The 14,090-nt window shown below is 39.1% G+C and overlaps 1 protein-coding gene across 3 annotated transcripts in view; it reads left to right on the plus strand.

The window, feature by feature from the left end:
- The window catches only part of chrna8 (cholinergic receptor, nicotinic, alpha 8), a 364,842-nt gene that overhangs the window by 64,253 nt on the left and 286,499 nt on the right, over positions 1-14,090 (plus strand). For all 3 annotated transcript variants that reach the window (XM_073048652.1, XM_073048653.1, XM_073048654.1), the window contains exon 2: positions 11,651-11,790. In XM_073048652.1, the coding sequence (XP_072904753.1) occupies positions 11,651-11,790 (140 nt within the window). The remainder of the gene's footprint in view (positions 1-11,650; positions 11,791-14,090) is intronic.

A 14,090-nucleotide genomic window follows, 5' to 3' on the forward strand; every position in this document is an offset into this window, starting at 1 on the left:
CTTTTCCATAGGGAATACTGAAGTAAATTATTCATTAGGTACCTCTGCTATTTCCTCCGGTTCCATGCACACTTTCCTACTGACACACTTGATAGGTCCTATTCTTTCATGTCTTATCCTCTTGCTTTTCACATACTTGTAGAATGCCTTGGAGTTTTCCTTAATCCTGCTCGCCAAGGCCTTCTCATAGCCCTTTCTGGCTCTCCTAATTTCCTTCTTAAGCTCCTTCCTGTTAGCCTTATAATCTTCTAGATCTCTAACATTACCATCTCTCTGAACTTTTTGTAAGCTTTTCTTTTCTTCTTGACTAGCTTTATTACAGCCTTTGTACACCACGGTTCCTGTACCCTACCATAACTTCCCTCTCTCATTGGAACATACCTATGCAGAACTCCATGCAAATATCCCCAGAACATTTGCCGCATTTCTTCAGTACATTTCCCTGAGAACATCTGTTTCCAATTTATGCTTCCAAGTTCCTGCCTGATAGCTTCATATTTCCCCTTACACCAATGATGTGGAAGACTTATCTGGGTGACCCTCCAGATATACTGTGTACCAGACACTGGTTCATTGTTGACCAGGCTTCGAGTAGGGCTCAGGTTCAAAGTTAACACAAGTTGCTTTTCAAAAATCTAAAGATGTTAAGGAAGTATTACTGTTTTTCATTCTTTTATGGACTATGAATGTTGTTGTCAAAGCCAGTATATATTGTGCATTTGTAATTGCCCCAGAAATGACCTGAAGTGATGGTTAAGAGACAACCAGAATGCTTCTAGAGTCACATCTCAGTTAGATATAGTAAAGGTGGCAGATTTTCCACTCTGATGAACACTGTTGTACGTAATAGGGTTTATTTCTGGTGATCTGCTATTTGTTTCTATTTCCGAGATTAGCTTTATTTTAATTTCAGTTTAATTTAATAACCCAATTTTCAAATCTCTGGATCAATGCTCCAGAAGTCTGTCTGCTAGCCGAGTAAATTAGCTAATAAGTTATTGAAGTAATTAATTCAATATAAAAAAGCTAATACAGTATAACAAAGCTGAAACGCTTTAAAACTTTCAAGTAATTAATAAGAGAAAAATGAAATAAAATAATTCAAAATAACTAAATTAGGATTTGCAGTTTCCTTAAACCGTCACCCTGCATTTCTCACTGAAATCAGATGGGCTTGAGCTTCACTGTCTATCTGACATGCTGCTACTTACAAGACGTGGTTTCTCACAAGCAAAACAATGGGGAAATGACAGTGAGTTCAGCACGGCTGTTGAGTATTGCTACTTATTAAGGGATCAGAGGCAGAGAGTTTCAGTACTGTTAAATTCCTTGGCATTATCACATCAGAAGACTTGACCTGGAACCAGCGCACAAGTACCATCACAAAGAAGGCACAATAGCGCCTCTACTTTCTCAGAAGTTTGGATAGATTTGGCATGTCATCTAAAACTTTGACGAACCTCTATTGATGCAGCATGGATAGTATCCTAACTGGTTGCATCATGACCTGAAACTGAGAAGTGTGTAGACCAGTCCATCACAAGCAAAGCCCCCTCCACCATTTAGCACATTTACAAGGATCAGTGCCATAAGAAAGCAGCATCCATTATCAAGAATCCCCAGCATCTAGGCCATGCTCTGTTCTTACTACTATCATCAGGCAGGACACAGAGAAAGAACCTCAGGTTCCCTGCTGCCAAATTCAGGAATAGTTATTCCTTCACAACCATCAAGCTCCTGAACCAACATGAATAACTTTGCTCACTTCAACTCTAAACTGATTCCATAACCTATAGACTCATGTTCAAGGATTCTATGACTCATGTTCTCAGAATTACTTATGCATGTATTTATTCAGTTAAGCTCTTATTATTTATTTTTGCATAAATTATCCTTTGTACATTTGTCAGTCTGTGTTTATTTCTAGTTTTACATAAATTCTATTGTTTTTTAAATTTTCCTGTGAATGTCAGGGTTGTATATGATGACATATATGTACTTTGATTACAGATATACTTTGACTTTGAATTTGCATTGGGACATGGGAGCTCAGAGTTAGAGTGAACTGATGTAATTAGTTTAGGACAGCTTTACATGCACCACTAAACACAGACAGCCAGGACAGACCTGTAGATTTGGAGGACTGATTCTATCAGTTTACTCCATCCCTAGACTCCAGTTTCCTGGGCTAAATGCTAAAATGTGATTTGAATCACCATCAGGATTCAGCCATTTCTGGTTTGGCATTTTACACTGTGGCCACTTTATTAGGTACACCTTTAGACCTGCCCCTTACTGCAAACACCTAATTAGCCAATTGTGTTCAAAATTCAAGTTCAAAGTAAAATTGTTATCAAAGTAAATATATGTTACCATATACAACTGTGAGATTTATTGTCTTGTGGGCATACTCAGTAAATCCAAGCATCGTATTAGAATCAATGAAAGACAGCACCCAGTGTGGACAAACATCCAATGTGCAAAAGACAACAAACTGTGCAAATGCAAAATTTAAAAAAAGAAAGAAGTAATAGTAATAAATAAATTAGCAATAAATATCAAGAACATGAGATGAAGAGTCCCTGAAAGTGAGTCCATTGGTTATGGGAACATTTCAATGACAGGACAAGTGAAGTTATCCCCTTTCATTCAAGAGCCTGAAGGTTGAAGTATTCCTCAACCTAGTGGTGGGAGTCTTGTATCTTCTTCCTGATGACATCAGTGAGAAGAGAACATGTTCTGGGTGATGGGGGACCCTGACAATGGATGCTGCTTTTCTGTAACAGCGCTCCATATAGATGTGGCAGCATCTCAATGCATAAAAGCACGTAAACATGGTAAAGAGGTTCAGTTGTTGTTCAGAACAAACATCAGAATGGGGAAGAAATGTGAGCTAAGTGACTTTGAATGATTGTTGGTGCCAGATGGGGTGGATGGAATATCTCATAAACTTCTGATCTCCTGGAATTTATTTTATTTTATTATTTTTTATTTACACACAACATTCTCTAGTTTATGGAGAATGGTGCAAAAGACAAAAAAAATCTAGTGAGTGGCAGTTCTCTGGGTAAAAACACCTTGATAATGAGCAAGGTCAGAGGAGAATGGTCAGACTGGTTCAAGCTGACAGGAATGTGACAGGAATGTAACCCAAATAGCCAGGCGTAATAACAGTGTTGTGCAGAAGAGCATCTCTGAAGGCACAACATGTCAAACCTTGAAGTGGATGGGCTACAGCAACAGAAGACCAGGAACATACACTCAGTGGCAACTTTATTAGGTACCTCCTGTAGTATGAGGGTGTATTATAAACCAACTAATACGATGCCAGCCATCAAACTTACAGAGAAACCCATTTTTATCTCTGTAGGTTGAAGTGATATGAAAATTAGGAGAGGTGCCAAGCCAAATGTTGAACTGGCAACCTCAGTGCTCAGAATCACAATTTACATAATTTAATAGCAAATCAAAGTAGTGGTGCATAAATCCTGTAAAATCAACCCAAAGCAAAACACTACTAAAGCTGGATATCCGAAATAAGAACATAGTATGCTGATCATACAGCATCTGTGGATGGAGAAACAGAATTCTCAATTCAGATTGATGGCCTTTCACCAGAACCAGAATGAGTGAGCATTATGATTGTATCTTTGACATTTATTTCATTTTCTGGGAAGTGCAATTTTGATGATGAATTTTGATGTCTTTATTTAACCTTTGCAACTTTAAGCAAATCTCAGACTCTATTAAAGCTATTGCCCTTAAAGTAATATCCCTGTTGCTATTTGTTTTAAAATGTTACACATTGCTGTTGTGATGAGCAAACCAAGTTGAGATGGGGTCCAGAGTTGACCCCCCATGAACTATGCTGCTAATGAGAGAGAGAGAGAAGAAGAAGAGGGGGAGGCATCCAGTGCAGATGAGAGGGAGAGAGACAAGATTTAATATAATGGTTCCTTGGCTGATTGTTTACCTTTGCTCCAAGGACACTTTCTTTGCCTGCTTGTTAGGATTCTTGCTGAGACAGCAAGGCGGAACCAGGTGATGGACAGCCTAATGGACGGCCGGTGCCCTGCAAGGGGAGATAAAAAGCAGGTCTGCGAAGACACAAGCAGAGATACCACGGGACATTGAAAGAGTGTTGTGCACCCACATGAAGGTGGGGGTTTGGAGGATCGATTCAGGGAATTGATCAGTGGCTCACAGTTTGTGAAGATGCAACCGGTGGGGACTTGTTTATGTGTCCACCTTTGTCAGGGTGACAGGTCTACCACTGAAGAATGGTCATATGGGGTCACAGTCGGGGACCATAATAGGACAGGGAGACAGCAGAAGGTTCGACAGCAACGGTATCACCTCTCTCTCTCTCTCTCTCTCCAACAGTACACCAGCAACTACCTCGACCTAAGCTGAACTGAACTGAACTGAACTCTTCAGCATCATAAGACTATCCATTTACCCCTAGACTTTGAAAGAGCTTGGTTTTGATTTCTATTTCCACACTTCCGTATATATCATTGCTAACCTGTTTCATATATTGGCATCTTTATAGTACTGTATTACTTAGTTTACTAATAAACACTATTAGTTACAGTAATACCAGACTCCAACATGTATTCCATTTCTGCTGGTTTGGTAACCCGATCACGGGGTACGTAACAAATTGGGGGCTCATCCGGGATTTGAATGATAAATTGGGGGGCTGTTGAATTGACTGGGGTAAATTCCCTTATCTGATTTGGGTGTGTGGAAAGCAAAAGGACACAGCAGAAATAGATTTTGAGGGTTTTCCGACAAGACCAGACCCTGTGGGCTTAAAGAAGGCTAAAAAGGATGAGTTGTGGGAAGTTGTGGAGGCCTTGAAACTCACAGAGGTCAAGAAAGGGATGATGAAGGTAGAAATACAATGGAAGATAGCTGAATATTATGTCATGATGAAGGCATTTGAGGCAGAGGTGTTAGAGCACTTTCCTGTAGGGAAAGGGGAGGTCCAGGTGCGTTTGGAACAGATGAGGCTAGAGAGACAAGTTAGAGGTGGAAGAATCAAAGCGACAGAGAGGGGAAGCAAAAAGACAGAGAGAGGAAGCAGAAAGACAAAAAGAGGAAGCAGAAAGACAGAGACAGATTGAGAGGGAGAAATGGCAATGCGAGGATAGCGTGGCAGTCTATGGGGAGAGGTTTAATGTTAGTCAGGAGATTATGTTGGTACCTCCATTTGAGGAGACGGAAATTGATCGGTACTTCCTACATTTTGAAAAAATGGCTGTGAATCAGAAGTGGCTGAGAGGTAAGTGGGCTGTGTTGTTACAAAGTGTACTTAAAGGCTCAACAAGCGTATGCAGCATTGTCTGCAGAAATTGCAGATGATTATGATGAAGCAAAAACAGGTTATAATTAGGGCTTACGAGTTGGTGCCCAAGGCATATAGACAAAAGTTCAGAGACTCAAGGAAGCAGTGGAATCAAACATTTACGGAGTTTGCATTTGAGAAGAGTGTGCACTTTGATCATTGGTGAGCTGCAGAAAAGGTGGACGAAGATTTTGACCACCTGAGGGAGTTGATCCTAATCGAAGAATTCAAAAGTTGTGTCCTGGATAACATCCGGACATACCTAAATGATAAGGAGATTAAGACCCTATCAGAATCTGCTAAGTTAGCAGATGAATATGCCTTAACTCACAAGGTAAAGTTTTCTCTGAGTAAGAACTACCAGAGGTGGTAGAGAGAGCCCACTGGCTAAGTCAGAGAGTAAGCTGGGAACTAGCAGAAAGGGTAAGGAGGAGGAGAAGCAGTCTGGAGGGCAGTTCCCCAGTTTTACTAATAAACACTATTATTTACAGTAATACCAGACTCCAACGTGTATTCCATTTCTGCTGGTTCGGTAACCCGGTCATGGGGTACGTGACACTGTGTTTATTGAGTACTTTCCATTAATATTGGATCCAGTTTCTATCACAATCTGAATGGAATTCGATGAACCAGACTGATGAATTTAAAACATGGACATGTATCTTAGCCAACTTGTACATGATCTGCAGCTAATTTCAATTCATAGTCTGTAAAAGTTTAGATCTTTCTTAAAACAGACCAGGAAAGCAGGTTAAAACTGAGATTTGACAATTTGTAGCTGCTGGAATCTGGAGCAACAAACAATGTGTTGGAGGAAATCAGTCGGTCAGACAGAATCTGTTATGCATGATTCTTGATGCAGCATTTCAACCTGAAACATTGACATTTTCTTTCTCCTGACAAATGCTGCTCAACCAGCTAAATTCCTCCAGCAGATTGTTTCTTGCTTAGAATTGAGATTCTACTGATTATACTGGCATAGGAAGGCTCATCAATCTTCAAAACAAGCACTGAGAAGCTTTATAAAAAAAGAATTGTCAAAAAATATTCTGAACATGTGTATGTTTATTAAATGAGTCAGCATGTTGCTTGTGAGCAATTTTCATTTCTGTTACTGTATGGGTCATTTTATTACACACTAGAGTTTTAGAGTGTACTTGTGAGCTCATGACTCCACAGGCTTGTGACACAAAACAAGAAGGCCAGCACTAAAGCCATGGTTTAAGGATTGATTTTCTAGCACAAAGATCTATTTAAAGCAAGGGTTCCCGACAAGGGGTCCACGGTACTGGTCCATGGCACAAACAAAGTTGGGAACCCCTGATTTGAAACAAAAATAAAGCAAAACATAAAAGGTAGATCAGCCATGATCAATGAATAACAAAGCAAGGTCAAGGACAGGAAGTCTACTGTTGCAGTAAGTACAGACATAGAGGCATTCAGGTAGGTATATAAGCAAGCAGGAAATAGAGGGATATGAACCATGTACAGGCAGATTGGCACAAGCATAGTGGGCCAAAGTGCTTGTTCTTCTCTTTATACTGCCCTTTGGTGTCCATTTGACTTGATTACATTTTTTCTTATGGCTGGGAAATATGAACTGGGTCTTTCAATAGTTTTAACAAGAAATTGTTACACCTTTTTATCTCTAAATCTATTATTATGGATCTTGTACCCAGGAGTACAGAGTATGCAAATCTATACACATGGAGCCTAGTCAAGAGCAGGAAGATGGATTCAGTCATCCAGGATAAGGTTACATCAATGAGAAAAAAGTACCTCTTGACATCTATGGGACACTGTACATCACAAAACAGATTATTAGGCCCTTGAATTAGCAACTACTACAATAAATAACATGGAGTTAAAAGAAGGAATATTGTGGAATCTGTTTGACTTGAATGTTGAAAATTGGTAGTTTTACAGGCAATTACAGGCTGTAGCTGAGTTATAAGCATCCATAGTGTGATATACATATATATACAATATAAGTATTGACTTGCTTCTTGTTGTGTACCCAACTCAAGTCAAAACCATCTGTTTTAACCAATGTTCAAAATCTCTTGCAACAGAAAATGAATTACTTCATAAAACTAGAGCAAATTGTATTGTGGAACAGGTTGACAGAACATAAATATTCAAAGCAAATTCTTTTCATCCTTATGCTTGCTCTTGATATCTTTGTGCTGCTTTTAGATCAATTCCTCTTCTGCACTAAGTTTACTTGCTTTCATTGTTCTTATGAAGGGATTGAGGAAAGGATTTGAGCTTATTTTCAATCATATCCAAGAACAGACTTGCTTATTTCTTGTCATTGAAGCCCAAAAGATTTAAATTCTTTGTTAAAGTCAATAAGATAACAAAATTCCCTAATTGTTTAAATATTTAGAGAGCAATTATTGCATAATGCTTGAGCTAATTATCCGCATCATTGAGTATAATTTCCTTTGTGAATTCTAACTATGGATTGCATAATCACCGCAATTGCCAAGAAATATCTTGTGAATTACTTTTGATAAAACCATTAACTTTTAACTTTTCAGTAGTTTGAGCAGATTTTTTAAATAGTGTTTGAAAGTTTATAAATACAAGAAACATTCAGTAATATTAAAATCTTTAGAAGCTTTGAAAGTGGGCTAAGCTTTGAGTGGAGCTCAGTCCCATGTTAATGCTTTTCTCAGCTGTTTTGTGTGCAAGAACTGTACGGCCATATGATTTGAGTGAAAACCTCACTGCAGTGTAGCCTGATTTAGCAAGACAACACAATTGGATTCTTTTGGCAGAAATGGGAGATTGGAGTTTCTGTGCTAGGTTTCAGACCTCTTTTCTTTGCTTTGGTCATAGTTTCATGTCATTAAAGAACTAGGTAGCCTTTTTATTCCTCTCAGAATTGCAAGAAGCCCAACTCATTTTTATATAGAAATTTGTTTTCTATTTATTCTTCTGCTCTGCAGGTCTGTTAACAATTCTAATGAAAGGCTGGTCACCTGAAACATCTGCTTTTGAATTTTTTTTGCTAATTTCATTTTTTACCAAACATTCAGATATAAATTTCTACCATAGCCTGTTTATTCCCATTCTATTTTTGTAGAGCTGAATTATTTCTGCCTTCCCCAGTCTTGTGCCATTCTTTCATGTTTCCTTGTTCTTGCACTCTTGATTTTTCCCTATTTGTCTGATTTTAACTTTGACTGGTTCTGTGGTGAGGGTTGGAGCAGGGCAACTTCAATATCCCTGTCTGAATTGTACTAAACCTGACAAACATGCTAAAGTGTCCTCAGTTATTGGCAGTTTGTGCTAGTGTTCCAAGGTAAAGACTGACCAATATGTCTAATCCACTAAAAGTAAAATACAACTATGATAAGTTCCATTTCTTACAGTTGACAGGATATCCTTGACCACAGTATAACCCATGGCCATTCTGAGAAAGCCTAGCAGTGCCTCTGCCTCTTCAGGAGGCAAAAGAAATTTGGCATGTTCCTGTCGACCCTTAAGATTCTCATTCACCTTGTCTGCTAAAGCAACTTCATGTTTTCTTCTAGCCCTCATTTCCTTCTTAAGTATTCTCTTGCATTTCTTATTGTCTTTAACTAGTCTGTCTGTTCTGCCCACTTAAACTGCACCTGTCTTAGTTTTACTCACCCAGCCAAATTGTCTAAATCACAACAACACACACAAAATGCTGGTGGAACACAGCAGGCCAGGCAGCATCTATAAGGAGAAGCACTGTCAACGTTTCGGGTTGAGACCCTTCGTCAGGACTAACCGAAAGGAAAGATAGTAAGAGATTTGTAAGTAGTGGGGGGGGGGGGGAAATGTGAAATGATAGGAGAAGACTGGAAGGGGTGGGATGAAGCTAAGAGCTGGAAAGGTGATTTGGCGAAAGTGATACAGAGCTGGAGAAGGGAAAGGATCATGGAATGGGAGGCCTCAGGAGAAAGAAAAGGGGGGGAGCACCAGAGGGAGATGGAGAACAGGCAAACAACTAAATATGTCAGGGATGGGGTAAGAAGGGGAAGAGGGGCATTAACAGAAGTTAGAGAAGTCAATGTTCATGCCATCAGGTTGGAGGCTACCCAGCTCTGTCCATCTCCCTCTGGTGCTTCCCCCCCCCCTTTTTATATCCTGAGGCCTCCCATCCCATGATCCTTTCCCTTCTCCAGCTCTGTATCACTTTTGCCAATCACCTTTCTAGCTCTTAGCTTCATCCCACCCCCTCCGATCTTCTCCTACCATTTTGCATTTCCCCCTCCTCCCACTACTTTCAAATCTCTTACTATCTTTCCTTTTGGTTAGTCCTGACGAAGGGTCTCGGCCCGAAACGTCGACAGTGCTTCTCCCTATAGACGCTGCCTGCCCTGCTGTGTTCCACCAGCACTTTGTGTGTGTTGTTGTTTAAATTTCCAGCATCTGCAGATTTCCTCGTGTTTGCTGTCTAAATCACAATATAGCTTCTCTGTGTCCTCTTCATAGTTCTCATTTCCCCATCCACGAGAACACAAGAATGCAAGAACGTAGGAGTTGGAGTAGGCCATTCAACTCCTCAAGCCTGTCCCAACATTCAACATGATCTTGGCGGATAGCTCCCCATTACCCTCAATTCCTTGATCTTTCAAATTTTATGTTTTTTTTCACCTTATCTGTCTTTCACCACCATCAGGAGGAGAGAATTCAGAGATCCACCACTCTGTAAGAGAATAAATTTCCAGGCACCTTAGTTCTAAATAACTGGCCCCTTTGTATAGTCTCCTTGTGCGCAGCTCTCTATTGCTAGAAATATCCAATCAACAGCCCCACCCCTCAGCTTATGATCTTACATGCTGTATTTGAGTAAGGTCACCCATTACCCTTCTGCACTAGTGGAGTGCAGCAGGATCGGTGTTTGAGCACCAGACACTCACTATTATTTATTATTTATTGATTGGTTGAGGTACAGGGCAGAATAGGCCTTTCTCAGCAATTCTCCAATTTATTCGTAGCCTAAGCACAGGACAACTTACAATGACCAATTAACCTAGATCCATAATTTAGACTAGGGAACTGACCTTAGCATCTCTAAATCTGGATATGATGCAAATCTGGTGCAAGAGACAGTGGCAGCCAGGCCAGGAGAAACTAGCCAGTTGTGTTTATATTCTGTAGAGCGCAGAGGCATAACAGGTGACCTTATTCAAATGTCTAAGATCACAAGTTGGGAGGGGGCTTATTGGATAAATGTTAAGATATTTCTAATAATGAAGAGTCACTAATCAAAAAGACATCTGGAAATCCACATGTACTGCATTCACAGGATCTCCCACACTTATTTTACCCATTATATCTTCAAAAAGCTTCAGTGGACTTGTTAAGCACGATTGCCCTTTTATAGACCCATACTAACCTTATCCAAATTGGGAAACTTGCGATCTCTTCTTCATACTCCACAGATTTTAAGCATAGACCATGCATGTTACAATCGAGTGTCAAAGTGAGAGAGAAGCCAGTGAGTCCACATATATGGAGATTCTTTGGACCTCATTGGCTGGGCCTCATTTCTGTAAATGACTCACTTTGATCCTAACCACATTCAATCTCTGGTCAACAGGTAACGACCGAGATTTGGTTGCAGAGTGCTTCCTTTAGGGACCTAGATAGACAGTAGTAGTGATAGGAACAGAATATCTTCATGTCAAGTCAAGTCACTTTTATAGAATATGACCAAAGTAACATGTGGATCCAAAGTGAGGGAACACTGAATCTTCCTTGGGATTGCCAGAGGAATTCCTCCTGTCTCTTGAGAATACCCAACCTAAACAAAGAATTGGCTGAGAGGGGAGACTGCAGTAGGCCGAAACACTATTGTGAGAGCTGGTTGCATGAATTTTTCTGAGGATTACAAAGCATTTTGTTGATGATATTTCTGCCAGAGTTGCACGATAAATCATAAACTTACACCAAAGTCCTACCAACAATCACTTTCATGGAAACTGAACTCAAAAAGCAAGATTTCTTTTTAGATTGAATTGATTATGTCTTATTAATTAACAAAACACTTGCTAGATTTATTATACATCATATTATTTATTAATATTGTTATGCCTGCATGACTGCAATAAATAATTAAAGCTGGACAGCACTTTACATTTTTTTATACTTTAATAGCCATGTTCTGATGAGCAAAGATCTTCTAGCGTACTTGCCTGAGCAGACAGAGTTCCTGAGATATCTTGGCCAATATCTTTGGATGTACTGACGCAATATTCATTACAGTGTTGTGCTCAGAGATGAATGAAAATTGACAGTTCTCTTTTTTATGTTGAGGTTCACAGCAGAGTGAATACCAAAGGAAACTCTACAGGGATTTAATGAAAGGCTACAATCGTTTGGAGCGCCCTGTACTGAACGACTCACAGTCTTTGGTTGTTGAGCTTGGAATAACATTTATACAGATAATTGATGTGGTGAGTCATAAATTAACAAGGTTTTTGTTTATGTTAGTATTTCAACTTCTGCCATTGTATTTTGACTAGGCAACAATTATTTGTCAATACTATAAGTAATTGCGGCTGTCACCTGTCTTACATTGTGCAGTCTTCAATTCAGAAGATTATGAGTTCAAGCACTTCGTGAGCATTTGAATAGAGATTTAGCTACTTCAACCCAGTAATGCCAAGCTGTTGATTGCTCATAGACTATTCCTTTCTCCAGTACATAGATTACTCTTTGTACCAGCAAATTATAACCGTTTTGCTTGACCAAACAAAGCAGTTTTATTGAACCTTAGTGTTCTGTTACTGTACAACTGAAGCAATATGTTTATATATTTACATGGGCTGTGTTTCCTGATTGCTTGGATTAATCCAAGAAATAGACGGAATAAAACAGTCAGCCCTTCTTGTTTCAGCCTCCAAGTAGTTTATCAGATTACTTCACTCCCGAACTAACTAGCTGTGAGTTCAGGGATACATTTCTTTGCACCCTAACCTGGCATGTAGCTTAGGGGATGAGTCCTTAATAATCAAACCTAATGTCCAGCTCCCAGTGATTGGGTCAGCAGAGCAATGACAGATTTCATCAGTGCAGCACATCTACCACAACCCTGCTGGCATTTCACCATCTGCTTGTTACTGAGGATCACGTCTCTCAGTTTTCCCCACGTGTGGCAGTTAGTTCACATGTCCTCTCTTAAGGAAAGCAAGTAGACAGTAGCTGATCATGTGTCCCTTCTAGTCTCCAAGCAACCAATCCACAATATCATTGGTCCATAGTTATTATCATTACATCACATATGCTCAATGGTTTATGGCTGTTTTGAACTGATTATGTCTCTGTGCATTCTGTTTTAATTTGGTTATACATCTTGACTGGCCAGTATATATATCTTTCCTCTTATGCCTAATGTACTTTAAATGTGTGCCACATGCCATGTACAGTTCATGCGTTCCAGACAGTTGTCTACGGCAGTGACGTCTCCTTTTATCATCGGCCAAGTTCTTCCTTCAGGCAACCACAACTGAAGTGGGTCAGAGATATTATTTTCAAATTGCTTTTAGAGATGATGGTACAATTTACCTCTGTTTCAGCCAGAATTCATTCACATTTGATAAATGTGGCAGGATAGAACTTGTCGCATATATTAGCTATTGCATGAATTCATTGAGCCACGAAGTAGAGAAATATTTACATCATCATTCTAAGTATTAAATAGTGTCATTTTGGTTTTTTTTTATCTAAGAGCAGGGGAAATAAAGACAGGAAATCCACATCTGTAACATAATAGAATTTAACATGGCTTTAAAAGTTACTAATGTTTCAAATTTTAACAAAGGAAATTACTAATGTACCGTATATGGAAAGAGTTGCCCATTCTTGACTGGGAAAATGTACTGAAAAAACATTAAATACATGACATTGAAATATGGCAATGTTAATGGCAAGCATTTAAAGAAATAAGGCATAAATCACAAAGATAATACTTTAAAACATAATGCAAAAAAGAAAAAGCATCTGATTCTACAAGACAAATTAAAAATCAAATTAAACCAAAGGACGTGGCTTATAAATCGCTAGAAGTACAAAGGCATAAGGATTGGGAATTTAAGAGGAGATTAAGGTACCAGATTTCATATTTCACAGTCTGCCTGATGTCACTGGAATTGAACATGGAGAACAATGTAAACAACGTATAGACAAAATGAGTAAGGCAGATGAAATATCATGTCGAAATGTGTGAGGTTACCTGCTGTGTGCACAAAACACGAAGTGTTAGAATGAGGGTAACATGGATGTTCAAAGAAATCTGTAAACAAGCTAGTAGAAAGCAAAAATCTAGGCCAAACAAGCAAATTGGAGATAAAATGGTTTTGAAGAAAATCTGAATGCAAGAGCAAGGAAATATCACTGTAATTGTGCAACAATTGTTCAATGTTGCACTTTTTTTTGTTTAATGCCACACCTTGATCAACATACCACAGCAAATTCTTAATACTTGTGTATATATATGTGGTGAATAAAGCTGACCCTTGAAACCACACATGTGTAGTTTTGATCTTGTAATTTGTGGAAAGGTAGAAGTTCCATAAAGGGAATGCAATGCAGGTTCACTTGATCAATTCCAATCCTGGTAGGTTTCCCATACAAGAACAAACTAAGTAGGCGAGACCTGTATTCTCCCGCATTAAGAATCAGAGGATAACTCATTGAAATTTACAAAATTCTTAGTGGGCTTGATGGACTATTTATAGAGAGAATGTTTGTGTTA

Source organism: Hemitrygon akajei, chromosome 6 (genome assembly GCF_048418815.1).
Source record: "Hemitrygon akajei chromosome 6, sHemAka1.3, whole genome shotgun sequence".
Lineage (NCBI taxonomy): Eukaryota > Metazoa > Chordata > Chondrichthyes > Myliobatiformes > Dasyatidae > Hemitrygon > Hemitrygon akajei.